Source organism: Oryctolagus cuniculus, chromosome 1 (genome assembly GCF_051225735.1).
Source record: "Oryctolagus cuniculus isolate XC-2025 breed Fujian yellow rabbit chromosome 1, ASM5122573v1, whole genome shotgun sequence".
Classification (NCBI taxonomy): Eukaryota; Metazoa; Chordata; class Mammalia; order Lagomorpha; family Leporidae; genus Oryctolagus; species Oryctolagus cuniculus.
The window spans coordinates 135,011,884-135,029,568 of record NC_142867.1 but is presented as its reverse complement, the minus strand read 5'-3'; the positions used below and the strand labels follow the sequence as shown (position 1 = coordinate 135,029,568).

The following is a 17,685-nucleotide window of genomic DNA, read 5'->3' as shown; positions in this document are numbered from 1 at the left end:
AGCACTTGGGCCATCCTCCACTGCACTCCCTGGCCACAGCAGAGAGCTGGCCTGGAAGAGGGGCAACCGGGACAGAATCCGGCGCCCCAACCGGAACTAGAACCCAGTGTGCTGGTGCCGCAAGGCGGAGGATTAGCCTAGTGAGCTGTGGCGCCGGCCAAGGTAATGAATTATAACACATTTTGTTAGTAACATGCTATCAATTTCCATATATATATATATATATTTGAAAGAGTTACACAGAGAGAGAAGGAGAGACAGAGAGGGAGATCTTCCATCCACTGGTTCACCCCCCAAATGGCCGCAACAGCAGGAGCTGAGCCAAACCGAAGCCAGGAGTCAGGAGCCTCTTCCAGGTCTCCCTTGCAGGTGCAGGGGCCCAAGGACTTGAGCCATCTTCCCCTGGTTTCCCAGGCCATAGCAGAGAGCTGGACTGGAAGAGGAGCAGCCGGGACTAGAACCATATGGGATGCCAGCGCCGCAGGCAGAGGATTAACCTACTGCGTACAGTGCTGGCCCCCTAGCGTTGCTAATTTCAAGTCGGTCAGCAATGAAGTATGGACGACAGCCAGTACCACTCAGGTCTTCATGGTTATGCCATGTCTGGGAATGCACGGTCATTTCCTGACTTTCCAGGCTCCATCTCAAGGCTGCCACTGAACATCGGGGTAATGAGGAACACAATTCTAAATTTCTGATGGTTCCCTCCACATTCAAACTTCGCTGAAATCCCACACCTGGGGTGAGTGCTTTGGCACTGGAGGTTAAGCTGCTGCTAGGGACATGCACATCCTGTATCAGAGTGCCTGGTTCAAGTTCTGCCTCTGCTGCTCCTTCCTGCTAATACACACCCTGGGAGGCAGCAGGTGATGGCTCAAGGACTAGTATCTGCTATCCACATTAGAGACCTGGATGGAGTTCCTGGCTTCTAGCTCTGGTCTGGCCCAGCCCCAGTTGTTGCAGATATTTGGGGAGTAAGTCAGGAATAAAGGATATCTCCCCATCTCTGACACTCCGCCTTTCAAATAAATAAAAGTAAACTTTAAAAAACACACACACACCTCACATGTAAGAAATCTGACTTCCTGAGCAACCTCCCAAGGAACCGGATAACGCAGCCTGGGATTACAGGGAGTCAGTTCCCTGTGGGGAAAACTCCGACTGACTGCGTGTGGTACAACAGTTAAAATGTCACTGTGGTGCTGGCATCCCATATTATAGTGCCTGGGTTCAAGTCCTGGCTCCACTTCCAATTCCAGCCTCCTGGTGATGCACACCCTTGAAGGCAGCTTGTGATGGTTCAAGTAGTTGAGTCCTTACCATCCACGTGAATGACCTAGGCTGAGTTCCCAGCTCCAGGCTTTGGCCCAGCCCAACACTGTCCATTAGGGGTATTTGGAGAGTGAACCAACTGATGGGAGCTCTCCTTGTCTGTCAGTGTCTGGAACATATAAAAAACAAGAGCAAGAGGCAGGCATTGACAACCAGTGGGTTAAGCTGCCTTGACCCATATCATAGTGTCACTTTGAATCCTGGCTGCTCCACTTCTGCTCCAGCTCCCTGCTAATGTGCCTGGGAAGCAGCAGATGATGGCTCAAGTACTTGAGTTCCTGCCACACCTGGGGAATGAATCAGCAGATAGACACACTCTATCTGCAGTTCCTGGCTCTTGGCTTCAACTTGGCCCAGCCCTGTTGTTGAGGTCATATGAGAATTGAACTTGTGATGCCAACATTCCTTACCATAGTGCTGGTTCAAGTCTCATCTAATACTTCTGGGAATGCAGTGAGTAGGGACCCAGGGGCACCTGCCACCCTACATGGAAGAGCTGGGTGGAGTTCTGGGCTTCTGACTTCTTGGCCCAGCCCTGCCTGGCTGCTCATTTGGGGAATGATTCTCTCTCTCCCCCCCGATCCCACCACTCTGAAATAAATAAAGGCTGGAGTGGTGGCATAGCAGGTAGAGCTGTGATGCTGGCATCCCATATGAGGACCTGTTTGAGGCCCAGCTGTCTACTTCTCATCCAGCTCACTGCTAATGTTCCTGGGAAAGCAGTGAAAGATGGGCCAGAGTGCTTGGGCCCCTGCACCCACATGGGAGGCCCAGATGAAGCTCCTGGCTCCTGGCTTTGAGCTGGTCTAACACCAGCAGTTGCAGCCATTTAGGGAGGGACCAGATGATCTCTGTCTCTCCCTCTCTCTGTGTAACTGCCATTCAAATAAATAAATCTTGACATTTTACTTCAGAATGATGGCGCTCTTGATGACTGACTGGAATAATCTAACTTGTACACTGCTTGGAAGTGGGGAAAACGGTACACACGATTGATCTTGTCTCCCTGTTTTGTTAACCTTTAAAATTGTCAGCTTAGTGGCCAGTACTGTGGCATAGTGCATTAAGCTGCTGCCTGCAGTGCTGGCATCCTATTTGGACTCCAGTTTGAGTCCCAGCTGCTCCACTTACAATCCAGCTCTCTGATATGGTCTGGGAAAGCAGTGGAGGATGGCCTAAGTCCTTGGGCTCTTGCACCTGCAAGGGAGACCTGGAAGAAGCTCCTGGCTCCTGGCTTCAGATTGGCCCAGCTCCGGCCATTGCAGCCAACTGGGGAGTGAACCAGTGGATGGAAGACCCTCCCCCCAACACACACCTTTCCTTCTCTCTCTGTGTAACTGCCAAATAAAATGAATAAATCTTTCAAATAAATAAAATGTCAGCTTAGGGGTTAGAGGTCATCATGACCTCTTCCAAATTCTATGCGTAGGGGTAGAGTTTCTGGCAAAGGTTTTCAGAGAAATACCCAAGTGACATGTTGCTTTGGCCTTTAGGCGCTTCGGTTTTCCCCTTTCTGCAGACGCATGCTTGTAAATGCAGAACTGTTCTGCAACCATGAAGACAAAAGCTACAGGCTAGGGATGCTGAGGCAGAAAGCAAGAAGCCTAGATCCTGCCGACGTTCTCAAAGAGCTGCACCAACTCTGGGCTTATTCTGAGAAAAGTCATCCCCTTTTTGCTGAGTTACTAAAGTTTGATTTTGTTGTTGTTGCTGTGGCCTGAAGCACAGTCCTCTCTAGATACTTACCTGCCCTACCAGACGTCAAATGCTATGTGTCTTTGCTCCCTGTAGATGCTGTCCCAGGAAGAGAGAAACCATCACAAAACTACTTGAAACCACAAGGAAGTTTATTAGGAAAGCTAAGAGTTGGTGCAATGATGCAATCCCGTTATTCCACTTCTCTGCTGTTATTTTGTTCTTGCAGGCTATTTTTTTGGCCCCATGAACTGACTTCCTACTCACTCAGGTTGCCCCCAAAAGGATTACAGCAGTTCCAGGTCTGACATCCAAGCTCAGCTGGATCCACAGGTGGTGTGAGTCACTCTGGAAGAATGAGCACGCTTTTCCGGAAGCAACTTAAAACTTTTTAGCCTTGCAGTTTACTGAGTTGAACCAGGGGACGTGCATACCTCCAGTCTAATCTAGTTGTTGGCCGACAGTGATAGTACGGGTCCATACCACCTCTGGGGCTGAGGATGCTGGTCTACACTGATTGTGCTTAGGAGAGAGAGATTCCTGAATAACATCGGTTGGGAAGGAAGGAGGGAGATGTTGCGTAAATAAATAACTCACTTTTTGTATTCTCAGCATTTTGTAGACATACCTGGAAAACAGAAGACAAACCCATACACACACAGTTTATGGTTTATTTCAATGTGGTTTTTTTTTTTTAAAGATCTTATCTTATTTATTTATTTGACAGGTAGAGTTACAGATGGTGAGAGCGACAGAGAGAGAAAGGTCTTCCATCTGCTGGTTCACTCCCCAAATGGCTGCAACGGCTTTAGCTGAGCTGACCCAAAGCCAGAAACCAGGAGCTTCTTCAGTGCTTTCCCAGGCCACAGCAGAGAGCTGGCCTGGAAGAGGGGCAACCGGGACAGAATCCGGCGCCCCGACCGGGACTAGGAAACTGGTGTGCCGGCGCTGCAGGCAGAGGATTAGCCTAGTGAGCCGCGGCACCGGCCTCAAGTGATTTTTTTTAAGGTTTATTTATTTGAAAGGCAGAAGGGGGGGGGGGTGTCTTCATCCGCTGGTTCACTCCCCAGACGGCCGCAGCGGCCAGAGCTGCGCCATCAACAAAGGCTTAGCTCTCAGCCCAAGTCACCGAACTCTCCCTTTCACTCGCAAACCGCAGGGTCCAGTATGCGCTCCTGTCATACCCCGGGCTAGGTGCGATTCGAGACCACGCCCAAGGCCGCACACAGATCAGCACCGACTCAACGCACTGTCTCCTCAACCACTTCTCCAAACCTCCCAACTAAACTACAGACTTCCGGAAGGAATTCTGCACGACGAGGCGGCGACCTGCCCAGGGCCTCGGGGCGGCTCGGGCCAGGCACCCAGCCGAGGGCCGTAAAGCGCGCCGGGCCCCAGGAACCCGGATGCGGGGCGTCGCGCACACCGCGCCTTCCGGGATCCGAGCTGTGAGGCCATCGCGACCGGGACCACGACCGGCAACCGCAGTCCCCACATCCCCGCTTCCCATACGGGGGCTGGCGGGGGGCACAAGGTGGGGAAGCAGCAACTCCCGGCCTACCGGCGCCCGACCCTTCCAGGCGGGTCGCGGGCCTCCACAACCGGAAGTGGGGCCTGAGCGCGCTCGGGCGAGAGTGGGCGTGGCCGCCCTCCCGGAAGTGCCTGCGGCGCCGGCCCGAAGCTGTTCCCGCGGTCTCCTCGGGTTCCCGCGGGCGCGGGCATCGCTGCGGGGCTGGGGGCCGCTCTGATTGCCGTTCTCTGGGAGGCCCGGGCCCTGAATCTCGAGTTGGAGCAGCCCCAAAGTTCAAACTGTCATCCCCCCACCCCGCAAGTCCCAGAGGACAGGAGCGGAATGGACGCGCCCCTGCCTCCCCGGGAGTCCGCCCAGTTCATCGCGGAGCGCAGTCGGGACGTGTTCATTGACGGCGGAGGCGTGCGCAGGGTGGCGGAGCTGCTGCTGGCCGAGGCCTCGGGGCCCGGGCTGCGCCTGGAGGGCTGGAAGGCCCTGCATGAGCTGAACCCGCAGGCGGCCGACGAGGCGGCGGTCAGCTGGGTGTTCCTCACAGACACGCTCAACTTCTCCTTCTGGTCCGAGTCAGACGAGCACAAGTGTCTGGTGAAGTACCGGGGCCGGGCGTACAGTGGGTACTGGGCCCTGTGCGCCGCGGTCCACAGAGCGCTCGACCAAGGTTGGTGCTAGGCGGCCCGAGACTGACCCGGCCTCAGCACGGCTCTGAGAGCCCCTTCCCAAGGATACTCGAAGCACAGGAAGGGCATGCTGTGTGCAGGACCCTGTGTGGACGGTGGGGCTGGCGTGGCGTGGCGCCGCGGGTTCGAGTCCCGGCTGCCCCGGCCCGACCCGGCTCCTTGCCGATGCCCCAAGCAAGGCAAGCCCCAGTGCTCGGGGCCCCTCCTGGGCCGATCCGAAGTCAGGAGCCAGGAGCTTCTTCTGGGCCTCCCCAACAGGGGCAGGGGCCCAAGCCCCTGGGCCCTCTTCCACTGCTTTCCCAGGCCATAGCAGAGAGCTGGATCGGAAGAGGAGCAGCTGGGACTCGAACCTGCGCCCACGTGGGATGCCCGCGCCTTAGGCCAGGGTGTTAACCTGCTGCACCACAGCGCCAGCCTCATTAATCATGTGTTGTAACAGCAGGAGTCGAATGCACATGATGTATGACATTCTTCTCCTGGATTTTCTTTTCCCCTTAAAGGGATTCCGATAACTAGTGCCTCGTACTATGCCACGGTGACCCTGGACGAGGTTCGGCACATATTCCGCTCCGACACCGAGGTCTCCATGCCTATGATGGAAGAGAGGCATCGGATTCTGAACGAAACCGGGACAATTCTGCTGGAGAAGTTCGGAGGCTCCTTCCTTAATTGCGTCCGCAAAAGTGAGAACAGTGCCCAGAAGTTAGTGAGCCTGGTTGTTGAGAATTTTCCTTCTTACAGAGATGTGACTCAGTTTGAGGTGAGTTGCGTTCGTTGGGGATGTTTGAAGTCCTAATCCTCCCAGAGTTAATTCTTTTACTTCCAGAATTCACTTTGAGAATCAAAACTTGAATTTTGAAGTTCCTTTCCTGTGGATAAGAAATAGTTGGGGCCGGCGCTGTGGCGTAGCGGGTAAAGCTGCCGCCTGAAGCGCCAGCATCTCATATGGGTGCCAGTTCTAGTCCCTGCTGCCCCATTTCTGATCAGCTCTCTGCTATGGCCTGGGAAAGCAGAAGAAGACCGTCCAAGTCCTTGGGCCCCTGCACCCACGTGGGCGACCTGGAGGAGGCTCCTTGCTCCTGGCTTTGGATCGGCGCAGTTCCGGGCCGTTGTGGCCTTCTGGGGAGTGAACCAGTGGATGGAAGACCTGTCTCTCTCTGTCTCTGTCTCTCTCTGTCTCTGTTTCTCTCTCTGTCTCTGCCTTTCAAATAAATAAAATAAATCTTTTAAAAGAAAAAAGAAATAGTAACAATGTCTCAAAGCCATTAGTTCTCTTGTGTGTGTTTTATTTATTTAATTTAAATAGTGAAAGAGGAGGACAGATAGGAAGAGAGAGAGTGGGCCAGCGCCGTGGCTCACTTGGTTAATCCTCCGCCTGCAGCGCTGGCGTCCCATATGGGTGCCGGGTTCTAGTCCCGGTTGCTCCTCTTCCAGTCCAGCTCTCTGCTGTGGCAGAGAGGATGGCCCAGGTGCTTGGGCCCCTGCACCCCCATGGGAGACCAGGAAGAAACACTTGGCTCCTGGCTTTGGATTGGTGCAGTGCCGGCCATAGCGGCTATTTGGGGAGTGGACCAGCAGAAGGAAGTCCTTTCTCTCTGTCTCTCTCTCACTGTCTACAACTCTGTCAAATTAAAAAAAAAAAAAAAAAAAAAAGGGAAGAGAGAGAAAAGGGAGAGATCCAGATCTTCTGTGATCTTCCATTCATCTGGGCCAGACCAAAGACAGGATCCAGTAACTCCATCTGGGTCTCCCCATGTGGATGGCAGGGGCCCAAGTTCTTGGGGCATCTTCTGCTGCTTTCCCAGGTGCATTAGCAGGGAGCTGGATCAAAGTAGATTAGCTAGGACTTGAACCAGACCTTTTTTTTTTTTTTTTATCTTTTATTTAATGAATATAAATTTCCAAAGTACGACTCATGTGTTACAATGGCTTCCCCCCCCATACCGTCCCTCCCACCCACAACCCTCCCCTTTCCCACTCCCTCTCCCCTTCCATTCACATCAAGATTCATTTTCGATTATCTTAATATACAGAAGATCAGCTTAGTATACCTTAAGTAAGTATTTCAACAGTTTGCTCCCACACACAGAAACATAAAGTGAAAAATAATAGATGATTTTTTTTAAATGATGATGAAATCAGATCAGACCTATTGTCATGTTTAATCCCAGTGAGAGTCAAGTTGGGAATTGATAATTTCTTTTTTTTTCTTTTTTTTTTTTTTTTTACAGAAGATCAGTTTAGTGTACATTAAGTAAAGATTTCAATCGTTTGCACCCCCATAGAAACACAAAGTGAAATATACTGTTTGAGTACTCGTTATAGCATTAAGCCTCAGTGTACAGCACGTTAAGGACAGAGATCCTACATGAGGAGTAAGTGCACAGTGACTCCTGTTGTTGACTTTACAAATTGACACTCCTGTTTATGGCATCAGTAATCTCCCTATGCACCAGTTATGAGTTTCCAAGGCTATGGAAGCCCCTTGAGTTCTCCGACTCTTATCTTGTTTAGACACGGTCATAGTCAAAGTGGAGGTTCTCTCCTCCCTTCAGAGAAAGGCACCTCCCTCTTTGAAGACCTGTTCTTTCCACTGGGATCTCACTCACAGAGATCTTTTTGCCAGAGTGTCTTGGCTTTCCATGCCTGAAATACTCTCATGGGCTTTTCAGCCAGATCCGAGTGCCTTCAGGGCTGATTCTGAGGCCAGAGTGCTATTTAGGACATCCGCCATTCTATGAGTCTGCTGAGTATCTCACTTCCCATGTTGGATCACTCTCCCCTTTATTTATTCTATCGGTTGGTGTTAGCAGATACTAGACTTGTTTATGTGCTCCCTTTGACTCTTAGTCCTTTCATTATGATCAATTGTGAACTGAAATTGATCACTTGGAATAGTGAGATGGCATTGGCACAAAACCAGACCTCTTGATATGGGATGCTAGCATTGTAGACAGTGGCTTAACCCACTGCAGCACACAGTACCATAAATAAAATTTTCTTAAGATTTATTTTTTTATTTGAAAAGCAGACTTACAGACATGGAGGAAAAGACAAAGAGAACTCTTCGATCCACTAGTTCACTCCCCAAATGTCTGCAACAGCCAAGATGGGGCCAGGCAGAAGCCAGGAACTAGGAACTTCTTCTGAGTCTCCCACATGGGTGCAAGCACCCAAGCACTTGTGTCATCCTCTGCTGCTTTCCCAGGCACATTAGCAGGGAGCTGGATTGGAAGTGGAGCAGCTGGGACTTGAACCAGTGTCCATATAGGATGCCGGCATCACAGGCAGCAGCTTACACTACTGTACCACACCAGCTCCATAAGTACATATTTAAAGAAAATTTAATATGACTTTCAGGACACCATGTAGTTTGTTTACTTTTTTTTTTTTTTTTTTTAAGATTTATCTTATTTATTTGAAAGACAGAGTTACAGAGAAAGGCAGAGAGAGAGAGAGAGGCCTTCCATCGCTGGTTCACTCCCCAAATGGCTGCAATGGCCAGAGCTGCGCTCATCCAAAGCCAGAAGCCAGGAGCTTCTTCTGTGTCTCCTATTTTTTTTATTTATTTATTTATTTATTTATTTATTTATTTATTTATTTTTATTTTTTTTGACAGGCAGAGTGGACAGTGAGAGAGAGAGACAGAGAGAAAGGTCTTCCTTTACCGTTGGTTCACCCTCCAATGGCCGCCGCGGCCGGCGCACCGCGCTGATCCGATGGCAGGAGCCAGGAGCCAGGTGCTTTTCCTGGTCTCCCATGGGGTGCAGGGCCCAAGCACTTGGGCCATCCTCCACTGCACTCCCTGGCCACAGCAGAGGGCTGGCTTGGAAGAGGGGCGACCGGGACAGAATCCGGCGCCCCGACCGGGACTAGAACCCGGTGTGCCGGCGCCGCTAGGCGGAGGATTAGCCTAGTGAGCCGCGGCGCCGGCCTCTTCTGTGTCTCCTAGAAGTGCAGGGGCCCAAGCACTTGAACCATCTTTGTCGCTCCCCCTCTTCGTGGAGGAACGACACAGGACCCTGCACTGTTCTTTTGTCTGCTCGGCCCTTCCCGGGTTTGCTGCTGGTTCTTCCCCGGTTGGCTGCCGACCCTTCCACCTCCGTGGAAGGGCGGTTCCCCCTGGCCACTTTCCCCACTTCCGCTGGGGAGCGGCACACCGCCGGCCGGCTCTCTCGGGGGCTGCTCAGGTGTTCCCCTTAGATGTTCCTGGTGCATGTTGTCTCTCTCCTCCTTTATAGTCCTCTTCCGCCAATCCCAACTCTGCTACCCACATGCCGAGTACGCTGCTCTCCTCCAATCAGGAGCAGGTCCTACAGTTTATTGGTTGAACTGGAGGCAGCTGTGTAGAAGCTTACTCCTCCCCAGCGCCATATTGTGGGAGAGCAGATGCATAGAATAAGTCTTAATTCGAGTAACAGTCTAGTCCCAGTTGCTCCCCACACATCTTTTTACTGCTTTCCCAAGTGCATTAACAGGGAGCTAATCAGAAGTAGAGGAACTGAGACTTGAACCAGTGCCCATATGGGATGCTAGCACTGCATGCTGTGGCTTTAACCCACCACTGCGCCACAGCGCCATCCCCAGTTTGTTTACTTTCAAGTTGTCCTAGATTTTTCTTTTTGTGGATGTAAGGAATGAATTTTTTTTGTAGATTGTGAAATAGATTTTGCAAGCATTTTCTTTCTATTTCATTTACAGTACAACAGTTTTTTTTTTTTTTTAAGATGTATTTATTTAGTTGAAAGGCAAGGTGACAGTGAGAGAAAGAGAGAAGGAGATAAGATAGATCTTCCACCTGCTGGTTCACTCCCCAAATGGCCACAGCTGAGACTGGGCCACCCGGAAGCCAGGAACCAGAACCCCACTGGGGAGTCCCATGTACTTGGGCCCTCATCTGCTGCTTTCCCAGGCACATTAGCAGGGAGCTGGATTGGAAGCAGAGTGTCTGGAACTCCAGTCTGGCACTGTTAAATGGGATGTGGGCATCCCAAGGGACAACTTAAACCCCTGCACCAAGCACTGGATATATGTGGGCACTTTTCATATTTTGACAGATAACATTTGATGTTACTCTTAAATCATCTGTAGTACTTTACTTTTCTGTTTGTTCATGGTAAGTTTATTGAAGACTTTGCTCAAGAAAATTCATGGTTATAGAGTTTTTGTTTAACAATTATTTGATAAAGGTAAACATCTTTTGAAAATATTCGTAAGGTTAAATAGATTGTGGAAAATATAAGGAATTGTTATTTCAGCATTTACTGGTATTTTCAGTGATACCAGTTAACATTTTTTTTTTTTTTGACAAGCAGAGTTAGACAGTGAGAGAGACAGAGAGAAAGGTCTTCCTTCTGTTGGTTCACCCCCCCAAATGGCCTCTGGGCTGGTGCTGTGCCAATCCGAAGCCAGGAGCCAGGTGCTTCTCCTGGTCTCCCATGGGGTGCAGGGCCCAAGCACTTGGGCCATCCTCCACTGCCTTCCCAGGCCACAGCAGAGAGCTGGACTGGAAGAGGAGCAACTGGGACAGAATCCAGCGCCCCAGCCGGGACTAGAACCCGGGTGCCAGCACCACAGGTGGAGGATTAGCCTAGTGAGCCATGGCACCAGCACCAGTTAACATTTTAGAGGTCCAGAATTTTATTACTAAAATAATTTGATCACTAAGGGTAATTGGCTTAAAGGAAAATGTTTTACGCATTATTTGAATTATTTTTTAGATTCTTCACTGGAGTCTTATATTTTGTTCCTTTTTTCATTTTAAGTGACATAATCTAATCGTGTGATATCTAGTCTGCTACCATGGAAACAGCAGGCATCATGTGACAATTATGTTTCCTTAGACCACTAGCGCTGATTTTGTTATATAAGTTTTAGCCCTATTTTATCCCATTTTGCCCTGTGAACCTTGTTAAAAATAGCAGATAATGACTGCTATCTATTATACTAAACTTTATGGTATAATAATTATCTTTGATACACAATTATCTTTGATCGTTTTATTTTGTGAGTTTTATATCTTGCCATTTTATAAACTAGATTCACTAGAAACCAAGTTACCATATAACAACCTAGCTTATGTGAGAACAATCACAGCGTTGCTGTATTTGAGTGGTTTGGGAATTTAGGCTCTTAGCATAATACAGGATTGTTTCTTAATGCTGATGGTTCCCCAGTCTCTCCATTTAATTCATAGACTTCACATTGTGTTGAAAAATAAGCATGTATGTTTGCCCTGGAAAGCACAATTCCAAATTTTATTTTCTTAATGTTTGTTTATTTACTTGATCTACCTGTAAGACTGACAGAGTGAGAGATCCTCCATCTACTGGTTTACTCCCCAGTGCCCGCAGCAGCCAAGACTGGGCCACGTGGAAGCCAGGGGTCCAGAACTCCATCCAGGTCTCCCACATGGGTGATAGGGCTCCAGGACTCAAACTGGTGCTTTAATATGCAATGCCAGTGTGACAGGCAGCAGTTTATCATTTCACAGGATCTTTTTATAGGGCCTTTCCCTCAAGTTTTCATTTAACTTTTTATTTAGTTACTTATATCATTTACTAATTAAAATGTTCTCAAAGATGGTCAGAATGTATTTGAGGAGCTAATAGTATTTGTTATTCCCATTTAGCAGCTCAACAGTTATAAAATGTGATTTGAAATTATTACCATTGATATTAGGAGCAGGAGTAAATTATAATCAAACTGTGCTTTTCCATAGTTTATACTAATCTTCATTTGTAGATTTAAAGAGAATTCTTAAATTATAATCCAGCATTTTATAATGCTTTATTAAACTTGTTTCTGTAATGTATAGATATAATTGGTTACTTTAGTTACACTTCCAAAAATGGTAGGCTTGATCATTTCTGACTGTTGATCAATTATGTTTTTATGTCTAGAGTAAGTTAACCATATCTGAAAAGAAAGTAAAAAAAATTAATGTGATTCTCCTCAGATGTGAACTCAGGTATTATTTTCTTCTTTATAGTCTTCTGTATTTTAGACAATTAGTGTGAATTATGTTGCAACCCCAAATTTTTTAAAGAAATTTTCAAAAGAATACCATCTAGACCATAAACATAACAAGCAGTTGGATTGCAGTAACACAGAAATACATATCTAAAGTGATGCCATTGAAAAAGAATACTAACCAGTCCAGGATAACATGAATTGTGTTCTGTTTGCCTTGAGTAAATTGGAGTGACAGATAATGTTTATTAGATCATTTTGTTTTCTGCTAAAGGTCTGTAAATTCTTATCAACAGAGTGAGATTAGTCTGCCCTTGACAAAATGATTTGTGCCTTCTTACAACATAGCACAGAGCTTTGGGAAGCCCGGGTAACACTGATATTCTCGCTGTTCACCAGGGGAAAAGAGTTTCTTTTTACAAACGGGCCCAGATCCTCGTGGCAGACACGTGGAGTGTGTTGGAGGGAAAAGGAGACGGCTGCTTCACGGACATCTCCAGCGTCACCATGTTCGCCGACTACAGGTTACCCCAGGTCCTGGTCCACCTCGGAGCCCTGAAGTACTCCGATGAACTCCTGAAGAAGCTTCGCAAAGGTGTGCGGCCTCCATTCAGACATTTCTTGTTATGTGGTGAGCTGTGTTGAGTCTAGTTTTTTTTCCACAAAAGGTCTCTTGCTTTAAAAAAAAGAGTTCTGTTTATTGCTTATAGTGTGGAATATGGATCATGTGGAAAGTTGTGCTATTGGGATGTTTAGTTTCAGAGCCCAGTAAAATGAAACCTGAGTTTGTGTTAGGTGGACCTGTGCCACTCTGACACTTCCTCAGATGTAAGTGGTCAGAGCGTTAATCAAGTGTAAGAGCACCTTAAATTCTCTCTTTTGGGTACAGAATTTTCTGCTACTTTTTCTCTTTTTCTTTTCTGTTCTTCTTCTTCTTTTTTAAAATGTATTTGAAAAGCAGAGTGAAGGGCCCATGCTGTGGCGTAGTAGGTTAAGACTCCGCTGGTAGTGCTGGCATCCCATATGGGCACTGGTTCGAGACCTGGCTGCTCCATTTCCAATCAGCTCCCTGCTGTGGCCTGGGAAAGCAGTGGAAGTGGGCCCCTGCATCCACATGAAGGACCTGGAACAAGCTCCTGGCTTCAGATGGACAGCTCCAGCCATCCATTTGGGGAGTGAACCCTCAGATGGAAGACCTGTCTCTCCCTCTCTATCTGTAGCTCTACCTCTCAAATAAAAAAAGAAAAGCAGAGTGACAGAGAAAGGGAGAAAGATCGCCATTCTCTGGGTCACGACCCTAATGCCCCAACAACCAGGGCTGGGCCAGGCTGAAGCCGGGGGCCAGGAACTGCATCCAGGTCACCCACGTGGGTGACAGGAACCCAAGTTCTCAGGTTGTCATCTGTGCCTCACAGGCAGATTCATAGGAAGCTCAATGAGAAGAGCTAAGCAGGGCCCAGCGCTGTGGCGCAGCAGGTTAAAGCCCTGGTCTGAAGCGCTGACATCCCGTATGGGTGCTGGTTCTAGTCCTGGCTGCTCCACTTCCAATCCAGCTCTCTTCTCTGGCTTGGGAAAGCAGTGGAAGATGGCCCAAGTCGTTGGGTCCCTGCACCCACATTGGAGACCCAGAAGAAGCTCCTGGCTCCTGGCTTCAGATCAGCGCAGCTCCGGCTGTTGCGGCTGTCTGGGGAGTGAACCAGCGGATGGAAGACCTCTCTCTGTTTCTTCTTCTCTGTAACTCTGTCTTTCAAATAAATAAAATAAATCTTTAAAGTAAAATAATAAAATAAAATAAAATAAAACTGCTTAAAAAAAAAAAAGAAGAAGAGCTAAGCAGCTGGAACTCAAACCAGGCCCTCCAATTTGGGATGCTATGGACTGTGAGTGTCCCAAGTGGTACCTTAACTTGCCCAACCCTCTTTATTTTATTGTTAATTTTTTTATTTGACAGGTAGAGTTGTAGACAGTGAGAGAGAGACAAAGAGGAAGGTCTTCTTTCCGTTGGTTCACCCCCCAAATGGCCGCTACAGCCGGCGCTGCGCCAATGCCGATCCAAAGCAAGGAGCCAGGTGCTTCTTCTTGGTCTCCCATGGTGGTACAGGGGCCCAAGCACCTGGGCCATCCTCCGCTGCCCTCCTGGGCCACAGCAGAGAGCTGGACTGGAAGAGGAGCAACTGGGACTAGAACTTGGCACCTGTATGGGATGCCGGCACCGCAGGCAGAGGATGAACCAAGTGAGCCACGGCGCCAGCCCCAACCCTCTGTATTTTAAAAGAAAGTTTTATGATTGAATAATTTTGCCCAGTTTCTTGTTGTTGTTCAGTTAAAATCCTACACAGCCAAGGAGGCTTAGCTCAAATGCTTCTACTTAGCTTTCCCTGAGTCTTCGTGTTTTGTCTATGTCTTGAATTTTTATAGCGCTTGTCTCTGCTGCTGTGAGAAAAAAATCCCAGTGAGAAGGGAAGCAACAACGGCCAGGCCTGGGCTAGGCCAAAGCTGGGAGCCAGGAGTTCCATTCTGGTCTTCCATATGGCTATCGGGGATGCAAATACCTGGACCATCCTCACCGCCTTCCCAGGCACATCAGCAGGAAGCCGGATAGAAAGCAGAGCAGCCAGGACTCCACGGGCACTCCAATATAGGCTGTCAGTGTTGCCAGCAGTGGCTTAACCCCCTGCACCCCAGTGCCGGCCTGCTGTCCTGTTTTTAAGTTTGTGATTACCACATATTCATTTAGCAAACATTTATTGGTGAGTTAGTATGTGTAAGATGCTATGTGAAGTTCTGAGAATATTGAGAAAACAAGCCAGACATGGCCCCTGTCCTTGTGGAATTTAATGCCTAAGTTGAAGAATGATGTAACCAAAAGTAAATCTGAGGCTTACAGTTTTTGTTTGAAATGATTTATTTATTTAGAAAGAGTTACGGAGAGGGAGAGACAGAGAGAGAGGAATCTTCCATCTGCTGGTTTATGCCCCAGACGGCTGCAGTGGCTAACACTGCAAGGCCAGGCTGAAGCCAGGAGCTTCATCCAGGTCTGCCACGTGAGTGCAGGGGCCCAAGGACTTGGGCCATCTTCTACCGCTTTCCCAGGCCAAACAGGGAGCTGGATGGGAAGTGGACTAGCCGGGATATGAACTGGTGTCTATATGGGAAGCCGGTGTCATAGCAGTGACTTGACCCACTCATTGTCAACCCTGGACTACAGTTTAAAATGAGTACTATTTAAGTACTATGTATTGTACTACAGTGAAGTTCTGAGTGCATTTTGTTACCCACAATGAATGCTTCTTGCTGTTTTTCCTCCTTGCAGGAGAAATGCTTTCATATGGGGACAGGCAAGAGGTGGAAATCCGAGGGTGCTCACTTTGGTGTGTCGAGCTGATCCGTGATTGTCTCCTGGAGCTTATTGACAGAAAGAGTGAGAAGCCTAATGCAGAGATCAATTCCATTCTTCTGGATTATTGCTTATGGGACTATGCTCGTGACCACAGGGAAGATATGAAAGGAATCCCGTTCCATCGCACACGATGCATATATTATTGATCCGGAATATAAATAGATCCAGAGAAAACGCCTACGTTTTTATAGCATATAAATCGTTTGTACAGTTTTGCTTTGCCATTTGGAATAGATGGTAGAAATTACAAGAACAAGAAAGTTGACTGTTCAGTTTTGCTTTAAAAATGTTTTCCCCAGTATTTCCTCTGTATTCATCACTTTGCTTGTTTCAATCTTGGCTGTATTTTCCTTTATTTTGTGGTGACACAGTTGACAGAAATAGTGAAGGAAGTTTCATACTTTCTTTATATCTCAGATTTCTTACAATTAATCATGTCTTGCAGTCTTTACTAATAATATTTAATCTCTTCAATTGATATCTTTTTTCAGGGTATACTTATTTTATTTGTACTGTAATCATTTGATATAAAAGAGAGGATAGAGTCTTTGATGTAATTAATCTTGACCTTATTTTTATGCTCCTTATTGGTAATAATAATAGATGATTTTCAGTTTTGGATGTCTGCTTGCCTGCTGTTTATTTTCAGAATAACCACATCAGAATTGAAAAAAATATTTTCAAAACTTTTCTTAAACCAGGAATGGATTATTTCATTAAAATAGAATTTACCACATATGATTTTTAAAGTTTGCAGTAAGTTAGTTTATTTACTTTCTGTTGCAGAACTGTCATTACCTTCTAAGCACTTGTCCCCCAACTGCATACCCTCACTTTCTGACCATCTTGATTTCGTTAGGTGTCTGCAGTGGCCCCTACGGACACCAAAATCTGTGGATGCTCAATCCCATGTATGACATGGCATGGTATTTACATAGAATGTGTGCACATCCTCCTGGGAACTTTACATCCTCTTTAGATCACTTATTCTTTAAAAATATATTTATTTACCTGAATGGCAGAGTTACAGAGAGAGAAGGAGAGACAAAGAGAGAAAGATTCCATCCTCTGGTTCTCTCCCCAAATGTCTGAGACTGGGCCAGGCCAAAGCCAGGGGTCAGGAGCTTCATCCAGTTCTATGTGCGGGGGCCCAAGTACTTGGGCCATCTTCCGTCACCCTCCCAGGCACATTAGCAGGGGGCTGGATCAGAAGCAGGGCAGCCAGGACTCACCGTCCCCTGTATGTGGTGCTGGCGTTATAGGCAGTGACTTTATCTGCTACACCACAACGCTGGCCCCCTTTAGATCACTTATAATACCTAATACAACGTTATTATAAGTAATTAGTACACTGTATTGTTTAGGGAATGATGACAAAAAAAAAATGCATGTTCAGATGAGGACTTTGTGACCTACAGTTGGTTGAATCCACAGATGCAGAACTTGTGAACACGAAGAGCTGACTACACTTTGCCTTTCTGTTTTCTGTCATTGTGTGAATCAGGAAAAGATAACCTTTCCCTAAGGACTTTACTGCCATCTGCTGGAAATTTGTCATAATAGTCTTAGAAATGGAATGAAGGAAGGAAGGAAGGAATGTGAGTGGAACCTCCTGGAATTGGGTACAAGCTGCACAGCCTAGGTAGCTGGTGTTGATTCCTCTCTGTCTGTGACCCAGGAAGTCCTCAGTCCAGGGCTGATCTGGTCTGGTATGAGTGGTTTAAATGCACAGTTAACCCATCCTCTTCGCATGGGCTTACTTAGGCAGTGGGTATAGAATCTGGCTCTGGCCAGTAACTGGACAGGAAATCTGCGGACTGTGCAGTGCCCCATGGTGTAGCAGACCCAGCTGTCTTTTATCTCAAGCCCCTCAGCATGGCCTGGCTCCTGATCCAGGAACTCTGTGTTCTAATCTAGGCAGTGGGATTGAAGGAGCAATGAAGCTGAAGAGTACAAAGAAAGTTGACACCAAAGTCTCCAATAGCTGCCACATTACATCTTGTTTCCATTTCACTGACCAGTACTTGGTCACTTGACTACAACTACCTACCAAAAAGGCTAGAAAACTACAAGTTATC

At 47.7% G+C, this 17,685-nt stretch overlaps 1 protein-coding gene across 6 annotated transcripts; it reads left to right on the top strand.

Moving 5' to 3' along the window:
* The first annotated feature begins 4,400 nt into the window (after positions 1-4,400).
* QNG1 (Q-nucleotide N-glycosylase 1) lies at positions 4,401-16,228 on the top strand. Of its 6 annotated transcripts, none has more exons than XR_016222622.1 (5): positions 4,492-4,561; positions 5,736-5,995; positions 12,607-12,802; positions 14,159-14,441; positions 15,521-16,228. XR_016222622.1 is itself a non-coding variant. In XM_017350804.4 (4 exons), exons 2-4 carry the CDS (start codon positions 5,822-5,824, stop codon positions 15,751-15,753), a joined length of 603 nt encoding a protein of 200 aa, XP_017206293.1. In that variant the 5' UTR covers positions 4,401-4,561; positions 5,736-5,821; the 3' UTR covers positions 15,754-16,228. The 6 variants fall into 6 exon arrangements, 4 of the variants coding, with proteins under 4 accessions (XP_017206293.1, XP_051689719.1, XP_002721316.1 ...); XR_016222620.1 differs by having other exon boundaries at positions 4,512-5,216; XM_017350804.4 differs by lacking the exon at positions 14,159-14,441 and having other exon boundaries at positions 4,401-4,561.
* Positions 16,229-17,685: the final 1,457 nt, after the last annotated feature.

Coding starts and splice junctions, on each gene's coding strand:
- QNG1 (XM_002721270.6), top strand. CDS start 4,880: ATGGACGCGCCCCTGCCTCCCCGGGAGTCCGCCCAGTTCATCGCGGAG. Junction 5,217..5,735: donor CCACAGAGCGCTCGACCAAG/GTTGGTGCTAGG, acceptor TTCCCCTTAAAG/GGATTCCGATAACTAGTGCC. Junction 5,996..12,606: donor GAGATGTGACTCAGTTTGAG/GTGAGTTGCGTT, acceptor GCTGTTCACCAG/GGGAAAAGAGTTTCTTTTTA.